General features: G+C 36.6%; 1 protein-coding gene across 5 annotated transcripts in view; it reads left to right on the top strand.

The window, feature by feature from the left end:
• PIBF1 (progesterone immunomodulatory binding factor 1) overlaps positions 1–27,941 on the top strand; it is a 212,929-nt gene that overhangs the window by 10,741 nt on the left and 174,247 nt on the right. For all 5 annotated transcript variants that reach the window (XR_012327715.1, XM_073795290.1, XM_073795291.1 and 2 more), the window contains 3 exons: positions 5,486–5,586; positions 8,417–8,615; positions 11,313–11,432. Coding sequence is in view for 4 of the 5 variants with exons in the window: in XM_073795290.1 (XP_073651391.1) it covers positions 5,486–5,586; positions 8,417–8,615; positions 11,313–11,432 (420 nt within the window). In the remaining variant the exon portion in view is untranslated. The remainder of the gene's footprint in view (positions 1–5,485; positions 5,587–8,416; positions 8,616–11,312; positions 11,433–27,941) is intronic.

Raw genomic sequence — 27,941 nt, forward strand, 5'->3', positions numbered from 1 at the left:
GAAGATAAAGTAGTGGAAATAACTACTGCAGAGCAGAATAAAGAAAAAAGACTGAAAAGAACTGAGGACAGTCTCAGAGACCTCTGGGACAACATTAAATGCACCAACATTCGAATTTAGGGGTTCTAGAAGAAGAAGAGAAAATGAAATGGACTGAGAAAATATTTGAAGAAATTATAGTTGAAAACTTCCCTAATATGGGAAAGGAAATAGTTAAGTCCAGGAAGCACAGAGAGTCACATACAAGAAAAATCCAAGGAGAAACACGCCAAGACACATATTAATCAAACTGTCAAAAATTAAATACAAAGAAAACATATTAAAAGCAGCAAGGGAAAAACAACAAAGTACACACAAGGGAATCCCCATAAGGTTAACAGCTGATCTTTCAGCAGAAACTCTGCAAGCCAGAAGGGACTGGCAGGACATATTTAAAGTGATGAAGGAGCAAAACCTACAACCAAGATTACTCTACCCAAAAGGATCTCATTCAGATTTGATGGAGAAATTAAAACCTTTACAGAAAAGCAAAGCTGAGAGAGTTCAGCACCACCAAACCAGCTTTACAACAAATGCTAAAGGATCTTCTCTAGGCAAGAAACACAAGAGAAGGAAAAGACCTATAATAACAAACCCAAAACAATTAAGAAAATGGGAATAGGAACATACATATCGATAATTACCTTAAATGTAAATGGATTAAATGCCCCCACCAAAAGACACAGACTGGCTGAATGGATACAAAAACAAGACCCATATATATGCTGTCTACAAGAGACCCACTTCAGACCTAAGTGAGGGGATGGAAAAAGATATTCCATGCAAATGGAAACCAAAAGAAAGCTAGAGTAGCAATTCTCATATCAGACAAAATAGACTTTAAAATAAAGACTATTAGAAGAGACAAAGAAAGACACTACATAATAATCAAGGGATCGATCCAAGAAGAAGACATAACAATTGTAAATATTTATGCACCTAACATAGGAGTACCTCAATACATAAGGCAAATACTAACAGCCATAAAAGGGGAAATCAACAGTAACACGTTCATAGTAGGAGACTTTAACACCCCACTTTCACCAATGGACAGATCATCCAAAATGAAAATAAATAAGGAAACACAAGCTTTAAATGATACATTAAACAAGATGAACTTAATTGACATTTATAGGACATTCCACCGAAAAACAACAGAATACACATTTTTCTCAAGTGCTCATGGAACATTCTCCAGGATAGATCATATCTTGGGTCACACATCAAGCCTTGGTAAATTTAAGGAAATTGAAATTGTATCAAGTATCTTTTCCGACCACAACGCTATGAGACTAGATATCAATTACAGGAAAAGATCTGTAAAAAATACAAACACATGGAGGCTAAACAATGCACTACTTAATAACAAAGTGATCACTGAAGAAATCAAAGAGGAAATCAAAAACTACCTAGAAACAAATGACAATGGAGACACGACGACCCAAAACCTACGGTATGCAGCAAGAGCAGTTCTAAGAGGGAAATTTATACCAATACAATCCTACCTTAAGAAACAGGAAACACCTCGAATAAACAACCTAACCTTGCACCTAAAGCAATTAGAGAAAGAGGAACAAAAAAACCCCAATGTTAGCAGAAGTAAAGAAATCGTAAAGATCAGATCAGAAATAAATGAAAAAGAAATGAAGGAAACGATAGCAAAGTTAAATAAAACTAAAAGCTGGTTCTTTGAGAAGATAAACAAAATTGATAAAACATTAGCCAGACTCATCAAGAAAAACAGGGAGAAGACTCAAATCAATAGAATTACAAATGAAAAAGGAGAAGTAACAACTGACACTGCAGTAATACAAAAGATCATGAGAGATTACTACAAGCAACTCTATGCCAATAAAATGGACAACCTGGAAGAAATTGACAAATTCTTAGAAATGCACAACCTGCCAAGAATGAATCAGGAAGAAATAGAAAATATGAACAGACCAATCACAAGCACTGAAATTGTAACTGTGATTAAAAATCTTCCAACAAACAAAAACCCATTACCAGATGGCTTCACAGGCAAATTCCATCAAACATTTAGAGAAGAGCTAACACCTATCCTTCTCAAACTCTTCCAAAATATAGCAGAGGGAGGAACACTCCGAAATTCATTCTACAAGGCCACCATCACCCTGATACCAAAACCAGACAAGGATGTCACAAAGAAAGAAAACTACAGGCCAATATCACTGATGAACATAGATGCAAAAATCCTCAACAAAATACTAGCAAACAGAATCCAACAGCACATTAAAAGGATCATACACCATGATCAAGTGGGGTTTATTACAGGAATGCAAGAATTCTTCAATATACGCAAATCAATCAATGTGATACACCATATTAACAAACTGAAGAAGAAAAAAAATATGGCCATCTCAATCGATGCAGAGAAAGCTTTTGACAAAATTCAACACCCATTTATGATAAACCCCTTGCAGAAAGTAGGCATAGAGGTAACTCTCCTCAACATAATAAAGGCCATATATGACAAACCTACAACCAACATCGTTCTCAATGGTGAAAAACTGAAACCATTTCAACTAAGATCATGAACAAGACAAGGTTGCCGACTCTCACCACTCTTACTCAACATAGTTTTGGAAGTTTTAGCCACAGCAATCAGAGAAGAAAAGGAAATAAAAGGAATCCAAATCGGAAAAGAAGAAGTAAAGCTGTCACTATTTGCAGATGACATGATACTATACATAGAGAATCCTAAAGGTGCTACCAGAAAACTACTAGAGCTAATCAATGAATTTGGTAAGGTAGCAGGATACAAAATTAATGCACAGAAATCTCTTGCATTCCAGTACACTAATGATGAAAAATCTGAAAGTGAAATCAAGAAAACACTCCCATTTACCATTGCACCAAAAAGAATAAAATATCTAGGAATAAACCTACCTAAAGAGACAAAAGACCTGTATGCAGAAAATTATAAGACACTGATGAAAGATGATACAAATAGATGGAGAGATATATCATGTTCTTGGATTGGAAGAATCAACATTGTGAAAATGACTCTACTACCCAAAGCAATCTACAGATTCAATGCAATCCCTATCAAACTACCACTGGCATTTTTCACAGAACTAGAACAAAAAATTTAACGATTTGTTTGGAAACACAAAAGACCCCGAATAGCCAAAGCAATCTTGAGAATGAAAAACGGAGCTGGAGGAATCAGGCTCCCTGACTTCAGACTATACTACAAAGCTACAGTAATCAAGACAGTATGGTCCTGGGACAAAAACAGAAAGACCGATCAATGGAACAGGATAGGAAACCCAGAGATAAATCCACGCACGTATGGTCACCTTATCTTTGATAAAGGAGGCAGGAATGTACAATGGAGAAAGGACAGCCTCTTCAATAAGTGGTGCTGGGAAAACTGGACAAGTACATGTAAAAGTATGAGATTAGATCACTCAAAGTTAAGCTCAAAATGGATTAAAGACCTAAATGTAAGGCCATAAACTATCGAACTCTTAGAGGAAAACATAGGCAAAGCACTCTGACATAAATCACAGCAAGATACTTTTTGATCCACCTCCTAGAGAAAGGGAAATAAAAACAAAAATAAACAAATGGGACCTAAGGAAACTGCAAAGCTTTTGCACAGCAAAGGAAACCATAAACAAGACCAAAAGAGAACCCTCAGAATGGGAGAAAATATTTGCAAATGAAGCAACTGACAAAGGATTAATTTCCAAAATTTACAAGCAGCTCATGCAGCTCAATAACAAAAAACAAACAACCCAATCCAAAAATGGGCAGAAGACCTAAATAGACATTTCTCTAAAGAAGATATACAGACTGCCAACAAACACGTGAAAGAATGCTCAACATCATTAATCATTAGAGAAATGCAAATCAAAACTACAATGAGATATCATCTCACAGCAGTCAGAATGGCCATCATCAAAAAATCTAGAAACAATAAATGCTGGAGAGGGTGTGGAGAAAAGGAAACACTCTTGCACTGCTTATGGGAATGTGAGTTGGTACAGCCACTGTGGAGAACAGTATGGAGGGTCCTTAAAAACCTACAAATAGAACTACCATATGACCCAGCAATCCCACTACTGGGCATATACCCTGAGAAAACCATAATTCACAACGAGTCATGTACCGAAATGTTCATTGCAGCTCTATTTACAATAGCCCGGAGATGGAAACAACCTAAGTGTCCATCATCAGACGAATGGATAAAGATGTGGCACATGTATACAATGGAATATTACTCAGCCATAAAAAGAAACGAAAATGAGCTATTTGTAATGAGGTGGATGGACCTAGAGTCTGTCATACAGAGTGAAGTAAGTCAGAAAGAGCAAAACAAATACCGTATGCTAACACATATATATGGAATTTAATTTTAAAAAATGTCAAGAAGAACCTAGGGATAAGACAGGAATAAAGACATAGACCTACTAGAGAATGGACTTGAGTGTATGAGGAGAGGCAAGGGTAAGCTGTGACAAAGTGAGAGAGTGGCATGGACATATATACACTACCAAACGTAAAATAGATAGCTAGTGGGAAGCAGACGCATAGCACAGGGAGATCAGCTTGGTGCTTTGTGACCACCTAGAGGGGTGGGATAAGGAGGGTTGGAGGGAGGGAGACGCAAGAGGGAAGAGATATGGGAACATATGTATATGTATTACTGATTCACTTTGTTATAAAGCAGAAACTAACACACCATTGTAAAGCAATTATACTCCAATAAAGATGGAAAAAAAATAAAAATAAAAATGATGTCAGATAAGAATAAGCAATGGAGGAGATATATCAAATATGCGTGACTCAGATTTTTTTGCTTTGGAGCCCAGGGAGATGTAAGGAATATAAGATAAGTGAGGGTGATGACTAGGTTCATTTTGGACATTTATTGCAACACCCATGTAATCAATTGAAGATGTATAGTAGGCAGAGATTATAGATGGATCTGAGGTATATATTCAGGGTCTGGCCAGGAAATAATTAGCTGGGCAAGGCACCAGCATAAAAATTCCAGTTGTCAAAGGGTTTTTCACTTAGATTAGATTAATGGGAAAAAATGATCTTAATGACAGCCTGGCAAAAAAACATTCATAAGGCAGCAGATTCAAAGCATAGTTTTTTTGTTTTTTGTTTGTTTGTTGCGGTACGCGGGCCTCTCACTGTTGAGGCCTCTCCCTTTGTGGAGCGCAGGCTCTGGACGCGCAGGCTCAGCAGCCATGGCTCACGGGCCCAGCTGCTCCGCGGCATGTGGGATCTTCCCAGACTGGGGCACAAACCCATGTCCCCTGCATCGGCAGGCGGACTCTCAACCACTGCGCCACCAGGGAAGCCCCAAAGCATAGTTTACCAACCATTTTTATGAACAAACAGAAGGTTTTATTAAATGATAAATTTGCGAACTGACCGTATAATTTATCTTTTTCTCTTTTTTAAGATTGAAGAATTGGAAGAGAAGCTTAATGATGCACTTCACCAGAAGCAGCTACTAACATTGAGATTAGAAAACCAGTTGACTTTTCAACAAAAGGATGCCAGGTAAAAGTTTTAAAAAGCAGCAATACCGGGCTTTCCTGGTGGCGCAGTGATTGAGAGTCCACCTGCCGATGCAGGGGACACGGGTTTGTGCCTCGGTCCGGGAAAATCCCACATGCCACTGAGCGGTAGGCCCGTGAGCCATGGCCGCTGAGCCTGCTCGTCCGGAGCCTGTGCTCCGCAACGGGAGAGGCCACAACAGTGAGAGGCCCGCGTACCGCAAATATATAAATAAATAAATAAGTAGCAATACCTGTCTAGCAGTTAGTAATGTCATTACGTATTCATGCATGTGATCGTAAGCTAAAATAGAGAAATCTTCAATCAAAGACGGTAATAATTTTTACATCCAGACTGACAAAAAAAACTACTTGATACGTACACAAAATTCAAAAAGCCAGAATTCAACATTCATTCAACAAATATTGCCAGTGTCAGTGAACCATAAATGACAATGGAAGCTCTCTAAACTCACCACCACTTAACTGGCTGTCTGGATTAAATTTTTCATTTGCTCTGTAGAACATACTGATATATTCTTATGGCCCATTGAATTCTTCTGGGTTAATGTACCTTTTGTTTGCCTACATACTTCCTCCAGCTCAGTTGTGTGTTTATGCAGAGTCTGTTGTGTTTACTCTCAAATATGCCTATGCCAATCATACTTATTATACTTACATAATCATACTTACACTTAATTAAAATTATATTTTAAAATGAGTACAAAAACATGCCATTTATTTGCAAACTATAATGAATTCTTTGGAAAGATTCAATTAAAGCGAGTGACTAAAAATCATCAAATTAAGTGTAAGCAAGAGGTGTTTAGAGATTAGGGGCAAAAATCAAATCCATAATAAGTATCCTCAGATTTCCCAAGTGTCTTTTCAAAAGGTCTCCTGCCATTGTAAAGAAATCAGATTTGGAAATCATGAAAAATGATTTACAGAAAAACAAAGCATATCTCCATATTACAAAAAATCTGTACCCTATGTAAAAAATGTTGCCAGTGAATGTTTATGTCTATATTTTAATTAGCTGTAAATGTGTAAAGTAGGTGTCTTTTCCCTTTATAAGATCTTACTCTTTAACTGATATTTTAAAAAATTATCAGACCAATTATCAGCTACTATCTCATTAGATAAGTGGTTCTCAAATTTTAGCATGCATCAGAACCACCTGCCGGGCTGAAAAAAGATTGTTGGGTCCCACCCTCAGATTCTGATTTGAGTTGGGCCCTGAGAATTTGCATTTTTACCAAGTTCCCAGATGATGCTAATGCTGCTACTGGTTTGGGGATAACACTTTGAAAACCACTGCATTGGATAATAGGACTTCTACTCTATTTCTTTAGGCACTGATCAAATTAAATGAAGTGGAGAGGGCAGTAGGAGACTATTGCAGTAATTCTCTTGATAGCTGATAGTGGTAAAAAGTGGTTGGATTCTGAATATATTTTGAAGGTAGAGTTGATAGGATGTCCTAATGGATTAGATGTGGGGTTTAGGAGAGAAAGAGGAATCAAGGATTGTACCAACATTTTTGGCCTGAATAAATGAAGGGATGAAATTGCTGTCAACTAAAGATGGTTGGGGGTGGTGGTGGGATGAATTGGGAGATTGGGATTGACATACATACACTAATATGTATAAAATAGATAACTAATAAGAACCTGCTGTATAAAAAATAAATAAATAAAATAAAATTCAAAACTAAAGATGCTGAAACCATAGCGGAATAGGTTTGTGAGAGAAGAGCAGGAGTTCAATTTGGAACATGTTAAGGTAGAGTTGTCATATTAGAAATCCATGTGGAGGTATATGAGAAGTCTGATCTAGAGATATAAATCTGGGTCATTAGGATATAGATGGTATTTAAGTCACGAGACTGGATGAATTCCCCAAGGGAGTGAACACAGACAGAGGAGGGGACTGAGTACTCCAACACTAAGGCAAACTAGATAATAAGACCGAGAAAGTGCCACCAAGAAAATAGGATAAAAATGAAGAGGAAAAAAATAGGGTGTCTGGGAAGCCAGATGAAGAAAGGAGGGAGAGATCAGATGTCTCAAGTGCTATTGATAGGGATGGAAAGAACTGAGAATTGATCATTAGCAATCTGAATGTTACCAGACCTGATTGGCCTGGGTTTAAGAGGAAAGGCATTGAAGAGAGCACATACAGAATACTTTAGAGAAACAAAAGGGGCAGTGAAAGGGGGTCAAAAATTGTGGGAGCTTGTTTGTTCATTTAAGACAGGACGAATAACAGCATGTTTGTATGTTGATGGGAGTGATACAGTAGGAGGGGGAAAAATCAGAGGGTGCCTTCCTGCTCAAAATTTTTGGGTGGGCAACTAACAATGTGTACTACATGGATTCCTTGAGAAAGGCGGTTGATTATGTGTGGATTACTGATTTCATTACCTCATTGGTTGAATGAATACATTATGGTGGTTCAGTGTTGCCATCTTAAAGAGGTATACCTTGAAGTACCTGGATAAAGACAAATGAAAATTACTTTAATGAGTAGGGTCCAAAGCAGGTATATAAGATTTACACCTTAAGGAGAAGACATGTATAATTTTATAATTTGAATTTTAAATGTTATTAAGAACATTAATTTTCTATTTAATAATTTATGTGGCTACACGTTCAGTAATTAGTGTAGCATTGTCATTTCGTGTTTAACTGGTTAAGTCAGCATTTAGTTGGAGCCAAAAATACTATTAAGCTTCTCATTTCTTAATTTTATGTTACTATAAAAAAGGAACTTTGAGAAAATTAGATCTCAGTGATTTTTTTAAGCTTGCTATACATTCTCTCCTAATGTAGAAAATATCAAGAACTAATGAAACAAGAAATGGAAACTATTTTATTGAGACAGAAGCAACTAGAAGAGACAAACCTTCAGCTAAGAGAGAAAGCTGGAGATATTCGTCGAAACCTGCGTGACTTTGAGTTGACAGAAGACCAATATATGAACCTAAAAGGTCTTCCGGAAGATCAGCTTTCTATTCCTGAATATGTGTCTGTAAGTGTCTTGTATCATTAAAAAAAAAAAAAGAATGCATATATTTCCAGACTAAAATTTGCCATTTCTATAGTAGCCATAACTTTTTTTTTTGCCATAACTTTTGAAGTACCTAATTGATAAATTATTTTATGACTCTGATCTGAAGTGAGTGAATGGTGTTCAGATCACCAAATTTTAAAGGGTCTTGGCCATTGACCTCCAAAGTCAAGCAATAAATAGGGCTCTAAAGTTAATGGCTGGATAATCCATAGAAATGAATTATTTTATCATAAACTGTGGCAGTTTATAATGTTCTCAAATGAAAAATTATAGAGATAACAGATTAGTGTTTGCCAGGGGTTAGGGACATTAAAGAAGAGGGGAGTGGTGTGATTATAAAGGGACAGCATGAGGGCGATCGTTACGGATCTAGGTCAGGATCTCAACTGCAGTGTTGGTTACACAAGTCTGTAGGTAGGATTGATCTATGGCAGTGTTCTCAAATCTTTCTGATATCAGCATCCATTTACACTCTAAAAATTATTGAAGGCCCCAAAGAGATTTTGCTTATATAGACTATATCTGTTAATATTTACCATATTTGAAATTAAAACTGAGAAATTTTTACAATACAGGAATACACAAGTACACACTTCATTAGCCTTAAGGGCGATGATATCATCACACATCATGTAGCCACCGGCAGACACTTAATGGGCATAAGATTAAGAGTAAAAGAGGCAAAAAATATTAGTATTACTAGGAAAATAGTTTTGGTCCCATGGATTTCCTGAAATGGTCTCAGAGTGGCAGGGTGGGACCAGGGCTCTCAAGAGCACACATCTCACACAAACTGCAAGTTTGTGATATACAGAGGTCATTTCACCCTAAGAGGCTTGATTTTTTTCATATGTAAAAGGGTTAATAATAATAACAGTGCCTTTTATTCAATAGCTTGTCATAATCTATGATGAAAAAGAATCTGAAAAAGAATATTTATATGTATAACTGAATCACCTTGCTGTATAGTGGAAACTAACACAGCATTGTAAATCCACTATGCTTCAATTAAAAAAGAATAATAATAACAGCAACTTTCTGTTGAGGTAATTGTGAAGATTAACTATGAATTTGTATGTAAAATGCTTAACACAGTGCTTAGAACATAGTAAACACATAATAAATATTATCAGTTCTTTTTGCTGTAGTGGTTGCTACTCTTGGTTCTCATTTGGATAAGGCTTCCAGATTAATGATTTCCTACAAAACGGAGTACTGTTTTTTGTCCAGCTTTTTATTTAACATAGCTTGAACATAATCGTTTTGCCCAAAGTACTGTCCAAAACCAATTAAATATCTCAAGTGCTGTCATTGAGGCTTTAGCCATTGTAGATGGAAAGTATCCCATTAGTGGCAGGCATACATATTTTTGTTCTCTGATCTGTTAATGTTCCTTGTCTTATCTTTTGTTTTCAGACAGTACCATCCTAACTAGTTAATTATACACAGGTTCATTGTGTCAAGTACTAGCCTTAGGACTTGCCTCTTACCAAATATGGTACTCCTGCAATACAGCAATACATTAAGGAGTTTCAGACTGTATGCCTATACAATAAATAGTCCCTAATTGTCCTCTCCTAATTTGCTGATAGCTTAGTTTCGTAGGAGCTTGTTAGTTGGAACACTTTACTAAGTTAAGGCAGGCAAATTCCCCTGAGAGAATTATGAGTGGGAAGAGAGGTCTGAACTGAATGGAACAGTGACATGAAAATACCTCCTGATTCATCCTGATTATCCCTTCCACAGCGGTGGTAGTAAGTAGATTTCACCAAGAGCCTGGGGTGTAGGCTTTTCCTATATTTAGGCATGGGAGACAGAGCAGTGCACAAACCAGACAAAAATTCCTGTCCTCACAGAGCTTACATTCCAATGGAGCAACACACACAACAAATTAAGATATGTAGAACGTTTGTCCTAAATGCTATGGAGAAAAGAGCAGGAATGAAGAGTGAGGATGCTATTTTAAATCAGCGTAGGGGAGGGAGTTCCCTGGCGGTCGAGTGGTTAGGACTCCATGCTCTCACTGCCAAGGGGCCGGGTTCGATCCCTGGTCGGGGAACTAAGATCCCACAGGTGGCGCGGCCCCCAGAAGAATCTGGTTAGGGAAGTCAGGGAGGGTTTTACTGATAGGGTGATGTCTGGTCAGAGACCAGAAGGGAGTGAAAGCATGAGCCGTACATTTATATGTGAGAAGAGCTTTTCCATCAGAGGAAAGAGCAAGAGCAAAACTCTGGAACACTTGATGTGTTGAGGAAATAACAAGTGGATAGTGTGGAGTGAGCAGTAGTGGGAGGTAAGGAGTAAGGAGAACATGGAGGACTGATAGAAGAGAGGAAAGAGAGACCGTGTCACAGGTGGGGAGTTACAGATAATCTGGGCCTTGAGGGGACTTAATTGAACATTAAGACTTAATGAAGTATTAGTGGTCAGGGACAATTAAAGACCGTCTTGTATCATTTTGTACAAACAAAACTTTATATATAATAAATATAATTTATATAATCTGAATATATAATCTGAAACACCTTAACACTTTCCTTTATTATCTTAATACTTTTCCTTGTAGTACTGATAATTGAGAGTGCTGTTAATTAGCAAATTTTAATTGTAATTTGGGTCTCGAGACTGCTTATTAATTTGATTTTTTTTTCAAAGATCCGGTTCCATGAACTAGTGAATCCATTAAGAAAGGAAATCTCTGAACTACAAGTGACAAAGAAAGACCTGGCCGAAGAATTAAGTGAAAACAAGGGTCAACTGAAACAACTGACTGAGGTTTGTATAATTTTGATCCCTGGTGTGAAGAAGCTCCAAGAGGTCCTTAAGATTTGTGATAGGGAATATAAAAATCAGTGAAAGAAAAATGGAACTCGGGGATGCTGACTGCTGTGATTCTTCATAAGTAGTGGGAAGGAGGTGAGACTGGAAATAGCCATCTTATTTTGGCAGGGTACGTCCATGATATTGGCCGTAATCCCCGGCTGAGTGTTTTGTTGTTGTATCTCATTTCATTCTCAGTTCTTCATTACAGATCCGCCCTGTTGGTGATAAGAAAGGGAGCCCTTGTCCATTTATAAGTCATTTTGCCTCTTCATCCAATACAGTTAGCTCTCCTAATACCTGTTCAGAGCACATGCACTAATGTTAGCATCCACCCCACTGATGCCTTGTGCTGTGCTAGGTGCTGGCAGCAGTGAGTACAAGAGAGACAGTGCCTGCCCTTCCAGAGTTCAAATTCTAGTAGGTTGGAGTTATACCTTAGATGATATCTTGACACTCATTCTTTGTGTGACCTTGAACAAGTCATTCAATGTTTCCTGCTCTGTCAAATGAAGAAAATAATACTATTTGTCCCATTTACTTCATTGAATTGCTCACAATTCTGTTTCAAAGTAAAAATGTGATTTTTAGCAAGGTTGCCTATAAACTATTTTGTGTCCTATTTCAAGGGCAACTTTTACCAAAGATCTGTTATCCAGAAATAAACAATTATGATTTAATTTATATTTTGATGCTCTGATTTGCTGCACTGTTAGTGCTGGATGGAATCTACTTTGGTCATTATAGAGCCAATATTACAGGCGAATGAAGGCTCAGCTTCCATCTGCTCATAGGAGCATTGAAGTCATCAGGAGTGATGCCAGAGAGGCCGATGTGCTGATGTGAACCCTACCACAGGGGTCTATTATGGTGGTTTTTTTCTGCTGCTAACCGGCCACATTGTGCAGGTAAACTGTTTTGCACATTTAGAAAAATAGCTCTTAACTTTTAAAAAATTTGCATCTAAAGTCAAAATAATAAAGGACAAAGAAGACCTCAATTTGGCTACTAACTAATTTTGCAACCTCGGGCAAATCATTTAATCTCCATTGTCTCTGTAGAATGCCCAGGATGGTGATGGTGGTGGCAGCAGCGGTGGCGGTGTGCCACATGGTTCGTTAGAGACAAGGCAGATAAGTTTTCAGGCTTAGTTCTGCAGCATGTTATGGTACGTCAGTGTCCCTCAGGGACTTCTTATTTTTTAGAGGGAGGACTGGAGGAGCTTTCTATCCTTGTTTCTATCAAACCACCTCTATTTTTTTTTTTTTTTTTTTTTTGCGGTACGCAGGCCTCTCACTGTTTTGGCCTCTCCTGTTGCGGAGCACAAGCTCCGGACGCGCAGGTTCAGCAGCCATGGCTCACGGGCCCAGCCGCTCCACGGCATGTGGGATCCTCCCGGACCGGGGCACGAACCCGTGTCCCCTGCATCAGCAGGCGGACTCTCAACCACTGCGCCACCAGGGAAGCCCAAACCACCTCTATTTTAATCTCTTTTGACATTTGGGGATTCTAAGAGTACCTTCTCCTGAACAAAGGATTCTTTGGACCAAAAAAAAAGAAGGCTTGGATCTCTAAAATTATCATTAGTATGTGACATATTTTTACTGTGTGGTAAAGCAAGTCTTTCTACTCTCAAGGGTCAGTAATGGCATTGTATCCCAGATTTTAGTTTGTTTCAACCTTCCTAATACCTTTAGTATTTTATTGACATGAAAGCATAGAAAATTAACACTGGTTTCACTCATAGAGTTCCTTAGTGTTTTTAGTGCATGAATACCTCTTGAACACAGAAGGAGTTTTGTTTGTGAGCTTGTGTTAGGGTTCTCCAGAGAAACAAAGCTAACAGGGTATGTAAATATATATGGAGAGACGTATATTTTAGGGAATTGGTTCTTGTGATTGTGGAAGCTTGGCGAATCCAAAATCTAATGGGGTAGGCTGGCAGGCTTGGAGATTCAAGGGAGGGTTGCAGTTTGAATCCAAAGGCAGTCTGCTGACAGAATTCGTTCTTGCTCAGGGGAGGTCAGTCTTAGTTCTAGTGAGGCCTCAGCTGATTGGATGAGGCCCACCACGTTATGGAAGGTAAACTGCTTTACTCAGAGTCTACTGATTTAAACGTTAATCTCATCTAAAAAATGCCTTCACAGAAACATGTAAAATAACGTTTGACTGAATATTTGGGTACCGTAGCCTAGCCAAGTTGACATAAAAAATTAGCCATCCTAGAACCTTTCCATGTGCAAGTTTGCTTCTTAAAGGTTTACCACCTCTCAGCTGAAAATACAATCTTCTGTCTTAAACCTTTTCCTGAACTTAATGTAAAGAGGGAACTGAATCACATTCAGGAAAAAAGAAAAGTAATGCCTTATCTCCATAATAAAAGGTCTTAGAAACTCAGAGAATATGATTTAGACATAATAGAATTACTTTTGTATTAAAGCCACCCTTAAAGTTAGATTCTTCTGCTCTGTCAAGGGCCTAGTACAGGTCAACTTGCCCAACACTCAGAAAATATAGACTGAAAAGTTTTAAATGAAAAGTCACCAGCTAGGACCTTTTTATAAGGATATAGTGAGTGAATGTTAATATCTAATATTAAAAGAAATGTTTTTAGCAATATATTGTGGGGGGTTATTTTTTGAAATGATTTGTTAAATTATTTACTGCTCTGGTATCTGGGGAATTCAGAGATACTAGTTTGAGTTTCATCTCTGCAACTCGACGATGGTGTGATGATCTTGGATAAAAAACTTAGTCTTTACTGCCCCTCCCTGCAGTCCCCATCTGTAAAATAGGGATGAGAATATGTAACATCTGCCTCACTCACATGGCCATTATTATGAGAATAAAATTTATTCAATAAATAATTCACTATACCTTGATTATGTGGCAAGCATTGTTCTAGGTACATGGAATACCTCAGTGAACAAAACAGAGATCTCTGGCCTCATGGAATTTATGTTTTAAAAGGAGTGCAGGGAGCTTCCCTGGTGGCGCAGTGGTTGAGAATCCGCCTGCCAGTGAAGGGGACACAAGTTCGATCCCTGGTCTGGGAAGGTCCCACATGCCGCGGAGCAACTAAGCCCGTGCACCACAACTACTGAGCCTACGTGCCGCAACTACTGAAGCCCGTGCGCCTAGAGCCCATGCTCCACGACGAGAAGAAGCCACCGCAATGAGAAGCCCGTGCACCGCGACGAAGAGTAGCCCCCGCTCACCACAACTAGAGAAAGCCTGTGTGCAGCAACAAACACCCAACACAGCCAAAAATAAATAAATAAAATAAATAAATTTATAAAAAAAATAAAAGGAGCGCAGGGAGGGACTTCCCTGGTGGTCCAGTGGCTAAGACTCCATACTCGCAATGCAGGGGGCCCAGGTTCGATCTCTGGTCAGGAAACTAGATCCCACATGCTGCAACGAAGAGCCCATGTGCTGCAACTAAAGATCCTGCATGCCACAACTAAGACCCGATGCAGCCAAATAAATATTTTAAAAATAATAAAATTAAATTTTAAAAAAAGGAGTACAGGGGAACAAACAGTAAACATTATATTGGAAAGGAAGCACAAAGTAAAATCTCGAGTTTGCAGATAGCAAAGTTTTTCTGAGTGGTAGAGTACTACGCTAGTAAGGCAAATTGGAGGAAGATCTCAGAAGATTAGCAGACTGATTATAACCTGTGTGTTTTCTTTTATGTAACCTCTCAGTTTATGATCCCCAAATCAGCATATTCAAAATTGGTCACCAACCCTAGAGACTATATTTTTTTTCTATTTTATTATGAAAGTTTTTGAGCATAGGTAACTAGAAAAAATTTTACAATGAACACCAGTATACCCGTCACCTAATTTCTGCCATTAGCATATCACTATACTTATATTAATCACATACCTGTCCATCTATCCATCCACTGGTCATATTTAATTTATGAGAAATTGCCAGACTGTTTTCTTTGTAATGTATCAGTAGTTCCTTTTTTTTTTGGGTAATATTTAATTGTATGGATATATTCATCCTCCAGTTGATGGGCATGTGAGTTATTTCCACTTTGGAGACATTATAAATGAAGCTGCTACAAACATTTGAACATTGGCTTTTGTGTGGACATACTTTTTTGTTTTTCTTGTGTAAAATTTAATAGTCAGATTTTTCACTTCTAGATTTCCATTTGGTTATTATAGTTTTTATTTCTCTGCTATTTGTGTATTCATTATAAGCACATTTTCCTTTACACCACTGAGAATAGTTAAAATCTCTGCTTTAAAATCCTTGTCTGCTAATTTCAAAATCTGAGTCACCTCAGAGATTGTCTCTGTTGATTGTCTTTTCTTTTAAGGATGGGTCACATTTTCCTGTTTCTTCAAAGGTTGAGTAACTTTAAATTTATAATTTAAATCTGAGTAAATTTAGATCTTAACATTGCAACTGTTAGGTTGTGGAGACTGCATTTTGACAGTGCTGATGCTTTTGTTTTAGCAGGAATTTAACTGGTTTGTACTCAGATAGCATGCTCTGTCTCTTGGGCAGCAGCTCAAATTTCAGTTAGGCTTTTCTGGCCTTAGTAGGACTGCTTGGGTCTGTCCTACACATGTGTTGTTCAGAGGTCAGCCAGAGATCTGGCAGAGATTATCTGCGGAACTCAGAGTACCCCTTTTCTGGCTGTCTCTAGAATTCCCTCCTCACTTTAGAGCAGCTGAGTTGCCCAAAACTCTTGTTTTCTGGTTCTTCAAGCTAGAAAGATGAAGGATATTCTGTTGTACCTTTATCATCCAATTTGGCACATAGTAGGCCTGCCTTCCAGATAAAAGGCATTTTAAAAAGAGAGAGAGAGACCAGGAAATTTACCCAATGCTGTTCCCTTCTTCCTCTCGTAGAAGACATCCCTCCAGAATCTGCCTGATTTTGGTCACTTTCCTGTGCCTTCAGATGGTTGTTTTATATTTCGTCCAGAATTTGAAGTTGTATCTGCAGTAGGGTTGGTCAGATGGGAACTTGGAACCATCACCAGAAGTGGAATCACCTTACAATTTTGTTTTAAACACAGGTGAAGGAAGAGAAAATCCAGTCTGTGCATGTAAAATATTTAGCTTTGAAATCCTCTGTTTTCTCTAAAAAGAATCTTAGCTTCATTGGAGAATCTTTTTTCTCAACATGTTTAACTTTGTACTGATATGGGTGATGACTCGTTAGGCATTATGAAGAAAAATATTAAAAGCAAAATAAAATGCATCACTAGACCTTGAACAAAATGTACAGCTTTGAACATTGTAATTTTGGTTGTTTGCACTACTTACCTATTAATGATTATTGAATTCCTGATATAGCCATAAATTTCAGAGTTTGGAAAGTAAGATCTGGTATTTGGGCAGCTGAGTTTACTATCTGAGGACATACAAAGATTAGTATGTGTCAGATGAACACCAACAGCTGGGGAAAATGTGATTGAAGTTCATAGAATCACAAAATCATAAAATCACATAAGGTGAGGATTGACTTGCAAGGGGATAAACTCAGGACAAATACAAGATGGTACTACTATTTTATAGAACAAGTAGTAAATTAATAGGAAACTTAAAAAGAGGAGGCAAGAGCCAACAAATATAAATGCCCCAAAAATGGCAGCATCATGGCAATTCCATGTGGGTTACTAAGAGAAACTAAGATATTTTTTAGTTATGTCTCTGAGTTTTAAAACTGGGAGTTGGGAAAACAAACTTTCCGGTTTACTAAGACTGTTGGATTGAGTTTTGTCTTTTCCAAAAATGAACTGAATTTTTTTTTTTTTTTTTACCACATGGTGGCAGCATATATCCATTTATTTCTGTAACCGGTTTTGGGCTACTCAAAACATCTTGTCATTTTTGACCTAGAGGCCAAAGTGTTACATTGTTACCTTATTTTCATTTATATTCCTTATTTCATATCCATTGCCTTAAATCAATCAAATACTATGTTTTTTTAATAAAATTTAGTAGATCTATAACTGGGAGATAGAATTTTTAAAAATTGAAACTTTTCTGGCAAAACATGTAGTCTTCAGATTAAAGGTGTCTCAGTTATTACACTGATATTCATAATTACACCTAACAAAAGCATTCAGAGATGTTAAAGCCCCACAAGTACACAGTTAATTGTGCCTTTATTCATATAAGCTGCTAGTTCATGGCAGATATGAAGTGAAAAGCTGATTTGTTCAATATCTATTACGTGAAATTTAATAAAATGTGATTTTTGACCTTTAAAAAAGAAGTCGCTCTTCCTGAAGTGCCAATTTTAGTAGATTTCTGGAATTTTCTTTCATTATTTTTTTCCACATCTTTAGTTATTTGGAAATAATATCTGGATACTAACCCTGGAAAATAGGGCTCATCTTTTACTTCAAGTTGAGAGTTTTTTTATAAGCATCAGTAACATAGTCTAATTATAGCATATTTTGAGCTGTATTTCATACATGAGCTTGTGTATGGTACTTAGTGGTTTCATAAGTGTTATACGTTTATTTCCTATTTATGAAATCTCTCTGTAACAGGTCAGAATTTTGGTCCAGTACATGTAGCTAAGCTATGTGCAGCTGTTGTGCTATTGTAGAGTTATTTCAGAATGTTTCTTTTCAAAAGAAAGAAAAGTTAACAATATTATATAGGGCATTAATGAGTCTGTACTTAGAACCATTAAGTTTCATGAGGAAATGGTGAAATACTTTTCTCTTATGAGAACTTTGGTAACTAGGAAGCAAGAAGAGTGTTTTGTTTAAGAGAACTTCCTTGTTTAGGAAACATAGTTACATTTATTGAGAAAAATTCTGCAAAATTACCTTGAGCCTCATCTTAAGTATTCATACATGAATAATCCTGTTAATTTTATTTGAATGAAAATGAAGTATTTCATTAATGATACATACTTATTAGTCGGGTTTTTTAATTTCAGAGCATTATTAACTATTTGTTTTCTGAAGTTTCTTTTTTATCCTGCCCAACTGATGAATTTAAAATTCCTTTATAAGATACATGTTATGATGCTACTCATCAGTTGTAATTATTTTTGGGTATCTGACAAATTCATTAGTAAACAATAATAGTTTTGCCTCTCTGTATTACATTTAAGTTGAATAAGCTCTGCTTAAAACTTAGATTCCTGGATACTTTCATAGGTTCTGGTTTTGGTTTGAGACGGACCTAAGAATCTCAATTTTAATAAATAACCTAGGATTCTAATGTGGCAGGTTCATGGACCATGAACACAAATCTCCTTTGTTGTTGTTTACTTATTGAGGTACAAAAACACTTTATATTCTTAATTAAATTTCATATTTTATATATTATAATAATAATTAATAATAATTAATATTTTAATGTATTTATAACATCCACGAATATAATAATTAGAATAACACTAGCTGTAGTATTACTACTTGGAGGTTCTAAAACCCATTTCTTACATATACATCTAAAACCTGTTGCTTCTTTATAAACTTGTTGTATTTTTACAAATTATGTAAATGACTTAAAGATAAAACTTCATGAGGAGGGAACAGTTCATGGGAAAGCTATAATGAAGGCAGTTTAAAATAAGATGTTATCGGGGAGAAGCCTCTTTTCGCTGATTGTTTTATACATGGCTGTAAGAGGAAAAAATTTTTAAAGAGTAATGTGGCCTTTTTTTTTCTCCATCTGCCACTGTGTTTATAATCTTAAAGAAATCCAGTGACATTGTTAATTTATTTCAGGGACAGATTTTGAGGGGATTATTAGGTCTTGAGATGAAATTTTGAACCTAGGAGCCAGGATGGTATATCATCATATTTTGGGAAGGGAAAACAACTCATGAGGGACCTTACCAAGTACTGTAGCTTCAATCTGGGTACACTATGAACACTTTGTTCTCTTGCTATACACATCTCAATCCAGATTCTACAGACATAATTTGGAGTGTCTAAGAGGGTTTTTTTTAATCATTTTAATTTTATGATTTAATTTCTTTATCGATATAAAAAAGTAATTAATAGCTGTATATGCTGGATCATCTGAATAAATAATTTATACTGGAGTATTATCCCCATGACGTTCATGCCTATGTCTGCATTTAATTTTGTCATGGCATTAGCAGCACAAAAAATAATTTTAAAAACAGCTATCAACTTGATATGTAAAATAGGCATTTCAGCCAAATAATGGCCAGATGTTACCATGGGTCACTGTATGAATAAAGGTTTCACAGCTCAAATAGAGAAAAATAGTGTCAAAATTGAGTCATCATACTACTGGGTATAGCCATGCCAAACTCAAACCTCAATAAACTCCCACTTATTGTAACACTTTGAAGTTACATGAGCTAGTCAACGTAAACTACGGAAAGAATAAGCCTTGCTATTGAGGCATATTTGAAAGAGATGACACCCTAAATGCATTTCATTTTTCCTTTTTTTTCAATTCCAATGATCTGCCTCTTCTTAGCCAAGCTCACATTAGGGTTAGGAGGTGGCTAGACCTGACTGAAGTCTGGGTCTTTGGGAAAGCTAATGTTCCAGTTATGTATTGCTGCATAACAAACCACACTAAAAACTTCGTGACTTAATTTTTATCTGTCACAGCTCTGAATATTGATAGGCTCAGCTGGATATTTCTTACCTGTCTGAGGCTGGAGTCATCGGAAGTCTTCATTCACATGTTTGGGGCCAGATCACTCTCCAGCTGGCTTCTCCATGTGACTAGTTTAGGCATCCTTCAACGTGGCAGCCTCAGGACCTAGCAGTTGGTCTCCAGAGTAAGTGTTCAAGCATAAAGAAACCCAGGCCAAAGCTGAAAGTCTTCTTAGGACTTTAAAGTCCCACCAACATCATCATGTTCTCTTAGTCAAGCAGAGCATTAAAAGGAATAGTCTTCAGTCAGGGAATATCTTGCCATATACAAGGGAAGAAATTGATAGAGGCCATCTTAGAAATAGGCTACCATGTTTGGGGTTTTTCTCTCCTGGCCTGAGTGAAAGCCTGGACACAGTATGAGAAAGCCCTAAGCAAGACCAGAACAGATTGTTGACAGAGCTTAACCTGTAAAAATCTATAGGACTCCCTGCCCCTCCCACTCCAGATAAGGTGGATAAAGTCTCCTTTGCCTCCAGAAGCTGAAAAATAAAGTATTCCACTTAAAGAGACTGCCATATTGACTGTAAAACCACACTCATTTCTATTTATCTATAAGGAATATGCTTAATGCATATTGATAAAGATTGAAAATTAAAGGGATGGACTAACAGTTATGAAAAAAGAACAAGAATGTAATAGTAATATAAGATTAGAACCACAAAACGGTAACAGAAAACAATAATGAAAGGTGATTTTAGAAACATAAACTTCTACGTATCAAGGAACATAGTAATTATAAAGAAAAGCGTTTTAGAAAAACAAGGAGAACTTAATGAAAGTGTAATGATGGGGGGAAAGTTTATAATGTACTTTCTACAGAACTGGATAGACTTAATAGACATAAAAATAAGTCAGGGCTAGAAGAATAGATTCAATCAATAATTTTGATTTAGTTGCTATGTATAGAGCTTAACATTCCTTGACCAGGGAATAACTTTTTTTTTAAATGTCAATGAAGGGAATTCCCTGGTGGTCCCATGGTTAGGACTCTGTGCTTTCACTGCCATGGGCCCTGGTTCAATCCCTGGTTGGTGAACTAAGATCCCACCAGCCGCACAGGGTGGCCAAAAAATAAATAAATGAATAAATAAAATGTCAGTGAAAAGTTGACAGAACTATCATGTATACACTTGACCACATAGTAAAATTAATAAATTTTTAAGTAAAGATTTTGTAGTCCCTATTTTTATCCTAATTTAGTAGTGATAATTAAAAGGTGAGCAGAAAAAGTTTAGAAATTAGGAAACATTTTTTAGATCAAAGAAGAAACAAAAAACAAACAAGAGAAACATATCTTTTAGATCATAGAGGAAGTGAAAACAAGAAAGCAATTAAAATGAGAACATTCTATATCAAAATCTTTTAGACACATTTAAAGCTGGGCCAGAGGAAGACCTATCGCCTTAAAGTGCCTTTATTATTAAAGAGAAAGATGAAAAATAAAGACATTTAGTAGTCATCTTAGGAAAGAAAACAGAACAGTCAAAATAAGGAGTTTGGAATTATTGGACATTAATATTGCATGTGGCTCTGTGAAAAGCTTGAAAACTGAAAAAAATGTCCCAACGAAATATAGATTACTAAAATTAGCAGAAGTGGAGAACTTGAATAGAACGATTACCGTAGAGGTATTACAGAGTGAGTAAAGATGTACTGTTGATGAAGTTACCAGGTTCACAGATGGATTACCCTGATAGGTTTACAGTGGATTTCTATAAGCACAGCTGATTCCAGTTAAATAAACTATACGAAACTAGTATTGAAAAAGATGGAAAGCTCTGAGAAGGATAGTACAAAAGCAAAACAAAACAAATCTATCAGCTAATTTTACTTATTACTAAAGATGCAAAAACTAAATGTTCAAAAATGAATTCTAGCATTGTATCAAAAGAATAATACTTTACGACTAAGTAAAGTATATTCTAGGACAGAAAGGATTATCCATTATATCAGCAAGTTTAAGGTGAATAACCATGTGATTGTATCATTAAATGATAAAGGATGTTAAAATTCAGTGACCATTCCAAATAAAGAGACTTTAAAATATTTACTTAAAAAAAGCCCGCAAAAACTTTATCCTAAATGGCAAAACAGTAAAACCTTTTTCTGTAAAAATCAGGAACCAGACACAGACTGAGTTGCTCATTATTACCTAACATGGTCTTAGAGGGACCTAGCAGATGCACTAAGAAGAAAAAAACTATCCATGTAAAAATTTGAAAGGAGATTAAAATTTTTTTTTCTGTTAGTTTAAAAACCAGCTAAAATTAATGTAGAAATCTGATATTGTGACTGAATGCAGGATAAATGTGTAATTGACCAATAGCATTTCTCTAGGTTTAGAGTAATAACTGCTAGAGATGGACTTGGGGGAAAATACTTAATTCATGGGGAAAGTAATGGACTTATATGAAGAAAATGATTAAATCTTATTGTTGTACCTGGAAGCACTATATCTCAGAAAGGAGACAAAGTCATAAAAATAGCAATTTTTCCACTGTTAATATATTAATTAAATGCAATTATTTATATTCTGAATAAATAATATATAATAAAAGCAGTCATTTATATTATCTATATTATTATTAATATATTAGTATATACTGTTATATACAATAATATATTAATATATACTGTTATTAATATATGCTACATATTAATATATACTAAATATATATTGTTATGTGTGTTCATATGTTAATATTAATATATACTGTTAATATATTAATTAAATGCAGTTATTTATATATTTATATTATAAATAAAATATATAATAAATGCACTTATTTATATTATAAGTTAAATTATATCCCAATAATTTTGTTATTTTCTATGTTTGATATTTTGGTGGAGGAGAGAAATGCCATACAAGGATTGGGATTGGATAAATGATTTTAGTTTATGTGAATAAAACAAATGTTCTGAAATTGCCAAGAAAAATGTGGGGGGAAGAAACATGAAAGGTGGGGAAAGCTGAGATGCTGGGCCTACCAAGATCCCAGTATATACTTCAAAACTACTGAGGTCAACTAAATGTGATATTGGCAGAGAAACAAACATCAGTAGAACAAAGTATAGAAACAGGTCTAATTATATACCACAATAGTGGTCGTTCAATTCAGTTGAAAAAGAGTGTTTTTTGTTTGTTTGGTTTGGGGTTTTTTTTTAATTAAATTTATTTATTTATATTTTTGGCTGCGCACGGGCTTTCTCTAGTTGCAGTGAGCGGGGGCTACTCTTCGTTTCGGTGCACGAGCTTCTCATTGCGGTGGCTTCTCCCGTTGCGGAGCACGGGCTCCAGGCACGCAGGCCTCAGTAGTTGTGGCACATGGGTTCAGTAGTTGTGGCTCACGGACTCTAGAGCTCAGGCTCAGTAGTTGTAGCGCACGGGCTTCATTGCTCCGTGGCATGTGGGATCCCCCCGGACCAGGGCTCAAACCAGTGTCCCCTGCATTGGCAGGTGGACTCTTAACCACTGAGCCACCAGGGAAGTCCCAAGAGTGTTTTTTTAGTATAAGGGTCCTAGCACAACTGGATGTTATTCATCCGTTAAAAAAAAAAGTTGGTCCTCACATTCCATACCATATACACATATTAATTCCAGTTGGATTAAAATTTTTAGAAGGAAATCTAGGCCATTACTTCAGTAATCATGCAGATTCTTAACTCAGGGTCCACGAGCCTCCAGGTGGAATGGGGAAAACATTATTTTCATTTCTTACTGAAATTTAGCATTTCCTTCAATTACAGGTAAATACAAAAACCACAGTAGGACTGTCACTGCCAATGACTCTGTCAGCATTAGAATTCAGGTATTTCCATATCACAGTGTAGTTATTGCAGGTATCTTTAGAGATTATGCTCATCACTACTTCAACTTCAGTGTAGTTGAAGATCCCTCACTGGATCTGATCTTTAGTGCATTAATAAAAAAGGACATGTATAACTTTGAAAAATATTTCAGTAGTTTTATTGCAGTATACAATTAACCCCTGAACAACATGGGGTGCCGACCCTCTGCGCAGTTGAAAAAATCTGCATATAACTTGTAGTCAGCCCTCCCTATCAGCAACTGTGCATCTGTGGATTCAACCAACCATGGATCGTGTGCTACTGTAGTATTTATTATTGAAAAACATCTGCATGTAAGTGGACCTGCACGGTTCAAACCTGTTGTTCAAGGGTCAGCTGTAATTTGTTTCCTTTGCCATTCTGTGTATTTTAATTTTTGATTTTAGAGACTTCAGTCTCAGAAGGGGTTCACAAGTATTACCAGATTGCCAGTGGGGTCCATGGCCCAAAGAAGTTTTGAGACTTCCTAATTTAGATGATTATTAGCAGTGCTTCTCAAACTTTAATGTAAATACGAGTCACCTGGGGATCTTGTTAAGATGAAAACTGACACAGTAGTTCTGGGATGGGGCCTGAGTCTGTTCACTGTTGGCACACCTCCCGGACTGTATTAGTGCTCCTGGCCTGAGCCAGTTCATGGACTACACTGTGAGTAGCTAAGTTCTGGACTGAGTTGTCCAATATAGTGGCCACGTGTTTACATTTAAATTAATTAAAATTCCATTCCTCAGTCTTACTAGCCATACAGGTAGTTAGTGACTACTATATTGGATGGTACAGATATAGAACATTTTCACCATTGCGGAAAGTTCTATTGGACAGTGCTGTTCTAGAGGTTGGGGTAATCTTAGCCAAGACAGAGAAACAAAAAGCTTTAAAAGAAAAAGACAAAAAGGAAACCACAGGCAAAGTTTAATATTTAAAGTACCCATTTGGGACAAAAATTGGAATGCAGATGATCAAAAGTTAGTATCAGCACTATTTCTAGCTCTTAGAAATTAACAAGAAATAGACAACCCAATGGAAAAATGGGCAAAGACTATAATAGGCATTTCACAAAAAGTGCAAATCCAAATGTCCAGGTGCTCAAACTAGCTAGCATTTTGGGAAATACAATTAAAGTAACAGTGAGAACTCAGGTTGGCAAAAATGGAAAAGGTCTGATATCTGTGTAGATATAAGGAAAAAGATACAAATGTTACTGATGGAAAAGTGAACTGCCATAGCCTTTTGGAAAGACATCTGACAACATCAGTTAAAATGGAAAATAAGCGTTCTTCAACACAGCAACCCCAGTGCTGGGACTCTGTCCCATACAGTAAAATACTAGTATGTAACCATAAATGCCTGTCAACACAACAAGGAAACGTTTGCATAAACCACGTACAGTGTACACCCTGGAATATTGTGCAATCATTGACAAGAATGAATTAGAGCATATCAGTTGATTTAGGATTTACACCAGGTATCCATCCTCCCATTTGTGTTGTGTGTGTTCATGAGTATATGAACATGGAGAAGAATAGGGAAAGATACATGTTACTTAACGTGAGTTACCTGGGGATGTGGATGGGAGTCAGAGGAAGAGAGGGAAGAAAGAGATAAAAAAATATGAAATTCTTGCTCTTAAACTTACCAGTATGTAATGATAATTCCATAATATATATTTTTTCATTTATAAAACTTATAAAAATTTATAAAATTGTTTGTGTATGTTTAAACTGTTGCAGTATTTTAAATAATTACAGTAATTTACTTGTAAAACAAAAATGACTTTCTTTTGCCATGAATGAGTCACCTGTTGTTGCACCATACATCCTCATTTGCTTCAAGAGCTAAAAAAGGGCTTCCCTGATGGCGCAGTGGTTGAGAATCCGCCTGCCAATTCAGGGGTCGCGGGTTCGTGCCCCCGTCCGGGAGGATCCCACATGCCGCAGAGTGGCTGGGCCCGTGAGCCATGGCCGCTGAGCCTGCGCGTCCGGAGCCTGTGCTCCGCAACAGGAGAGGCCACGGCAGTGGCCACGGCAGTGAGAGGCCCGCGTACCGCAAAAAAAAAGAGCTAAAAAAAAATTATTTGAACCTGACCGTAAACTGGTGAATCAACTTAATTTTTTATTCTTTCTACCCACACTTATTAATACTTTTAATGCTTATCTAAATCACTTAAAAGGCATGGGAAACCATACCTTTTTGCATTGATATACTTAATTAACTTCTTTGAATTGTAAGGGAGATTTTAAAGATAATTTCGCCACTTGGTCTATTTTAAAATGTTAAGATTTAAATATTTTTGGTTCAGTCATATTTGGGTCAATACCTGTTGAAAGGCCAGTACTTCAAATTTGTTCTTGTAGTTTGCCGAATAAAACGTTGGCTATAAAAGTTGCCTCTCAACAGATCAACATATGGTTTAGCAATGGAGGGTTCTGCTAGATCCATGAGCTAGTTATGAATAATAGTCATACAATGTTTAGTACAATAGTAGGCACATAAAATGAGTTGGTGAATTAGTGTCCTCACTTTGCAGAGGCAGCAGTTAAGATCCAGAGACCTTGGGAATTCCCTGGCGGTCCAGTGGTTAAGGCTTGATGCTTTCACTGTCTTGGGCCCGGGTTCAATCCATGGTTGGGGAACTAAGATCCCACAAGCCACCCAGTGTGGCCAAAAAAAGAGAAGGTCCGGAGACCTTGGCTTGCTGGGGCAGTTAGTAGCAGAGACAGATTTGACCCCATGTCTCTATCTTAATCTGATGTCCACAACGCTTGATGAAAGTTACCTTTCTTCATCTCTCATCTCTTTCTTCATTATTGTTTAAAATTTTTCCTTTTAGAAAAGCTTCAACTTTTATGTTTGAGTTCACATTTATTGAAAAGATATTGAAGATTAGCATGTAATATAAAATACTTAAATGTTCATGTTTTCTTTTTAACCCAGAGTAGACTTTCAGTTCTTCAGTTTTGTCTTTTTTTCCTTAAGACCTTAGAAGAAGTCCAGAATTTTTTCTTAAATAATACATTTCTTGAGGATCTTAACAACAACAAAAAAGTAGTCTCTGGGAGCAAACAGACTGTTGTTTCTTAAAGAAACAGTCTTTAACAATCAAAGATTAATTAGGTTTCTTGTTCTTTTCAGTATTTAGTTGCTTGGAGTAGATTATAGGCAATGTGAAACTTGTAAGAGTTCTGAGGAGTGAATTCTCATTTTCTCAGAATAGCTAATCAAGACATTTCTTCTCATTCACTAAACTGCTATCCAACGTAAACTGCTTCTGATCTGAACCATTGACCATAAGATAAATGACACTATTTCCCATTTCTAATTTTCTTAGCTGCTCTGTCTCTCCCCAGGCAGGAGATCACTTCATTTATTAAAGATTTATTTTGAAACATAGGTTACCACTCTCTTCTCAGTTACATGGTGTGAGAGACAGATGATTTAAATGATGCTTAGAAATTGTATCTAAAGTAATTGCTTTTGGGTTTATACAGCAGCTGTTTAAAATGTGCCTATTGAATCTTTGAATACATTTTTACTTTTTGTAGAAAACATTTAGGTTCAATGTTATTTTGTCAAATTATTTTTTAAATATATATTTAAGGAATAATTGTAGTAATTGTTTTAAAGGAGGGGAGTCCAAATTTAAATATGAATTATGCATGTGCCATATTTGAACCTGTAAAATTTGCAATAAGTTTTTTTAACACTCTGGATTTGAGCAGTAAATAATATTAACTTCCAATCAGTGGTTTTATAGGTTCCATGGAATAGAACCTTTAAAAAACAGAAACTTGAAATTAAGAAAGGAATGAACTATTTATGAGTTCAAGAACCTAAATTCTAGCTCTATCTCTGCTAGCTCTGGAATCCAGAGGTTTATGTGAGTGTGGAAGTGCCACACTTAAGGACAAATCACTTAACCCCCCTAGGCCTTAATGTTCTTGTCATGGAAATAAGAAGTTAGTAATAGA

Source organism: Tursiops truncatus, chromosome 18 (assembly GCF_011762595.2).
Source record: "Tursiops truncatus isolate mTurTru1 chromosome 18, mTurTru1.mat.Y, whole genome shotgun sequence".
NCBI classification, from domain to species: Eukaryota; Metazoa; Chordata; class Mammalia; order Artiodactyla; family Delphinidae; genus Tursiops; species Tursiops truncatus.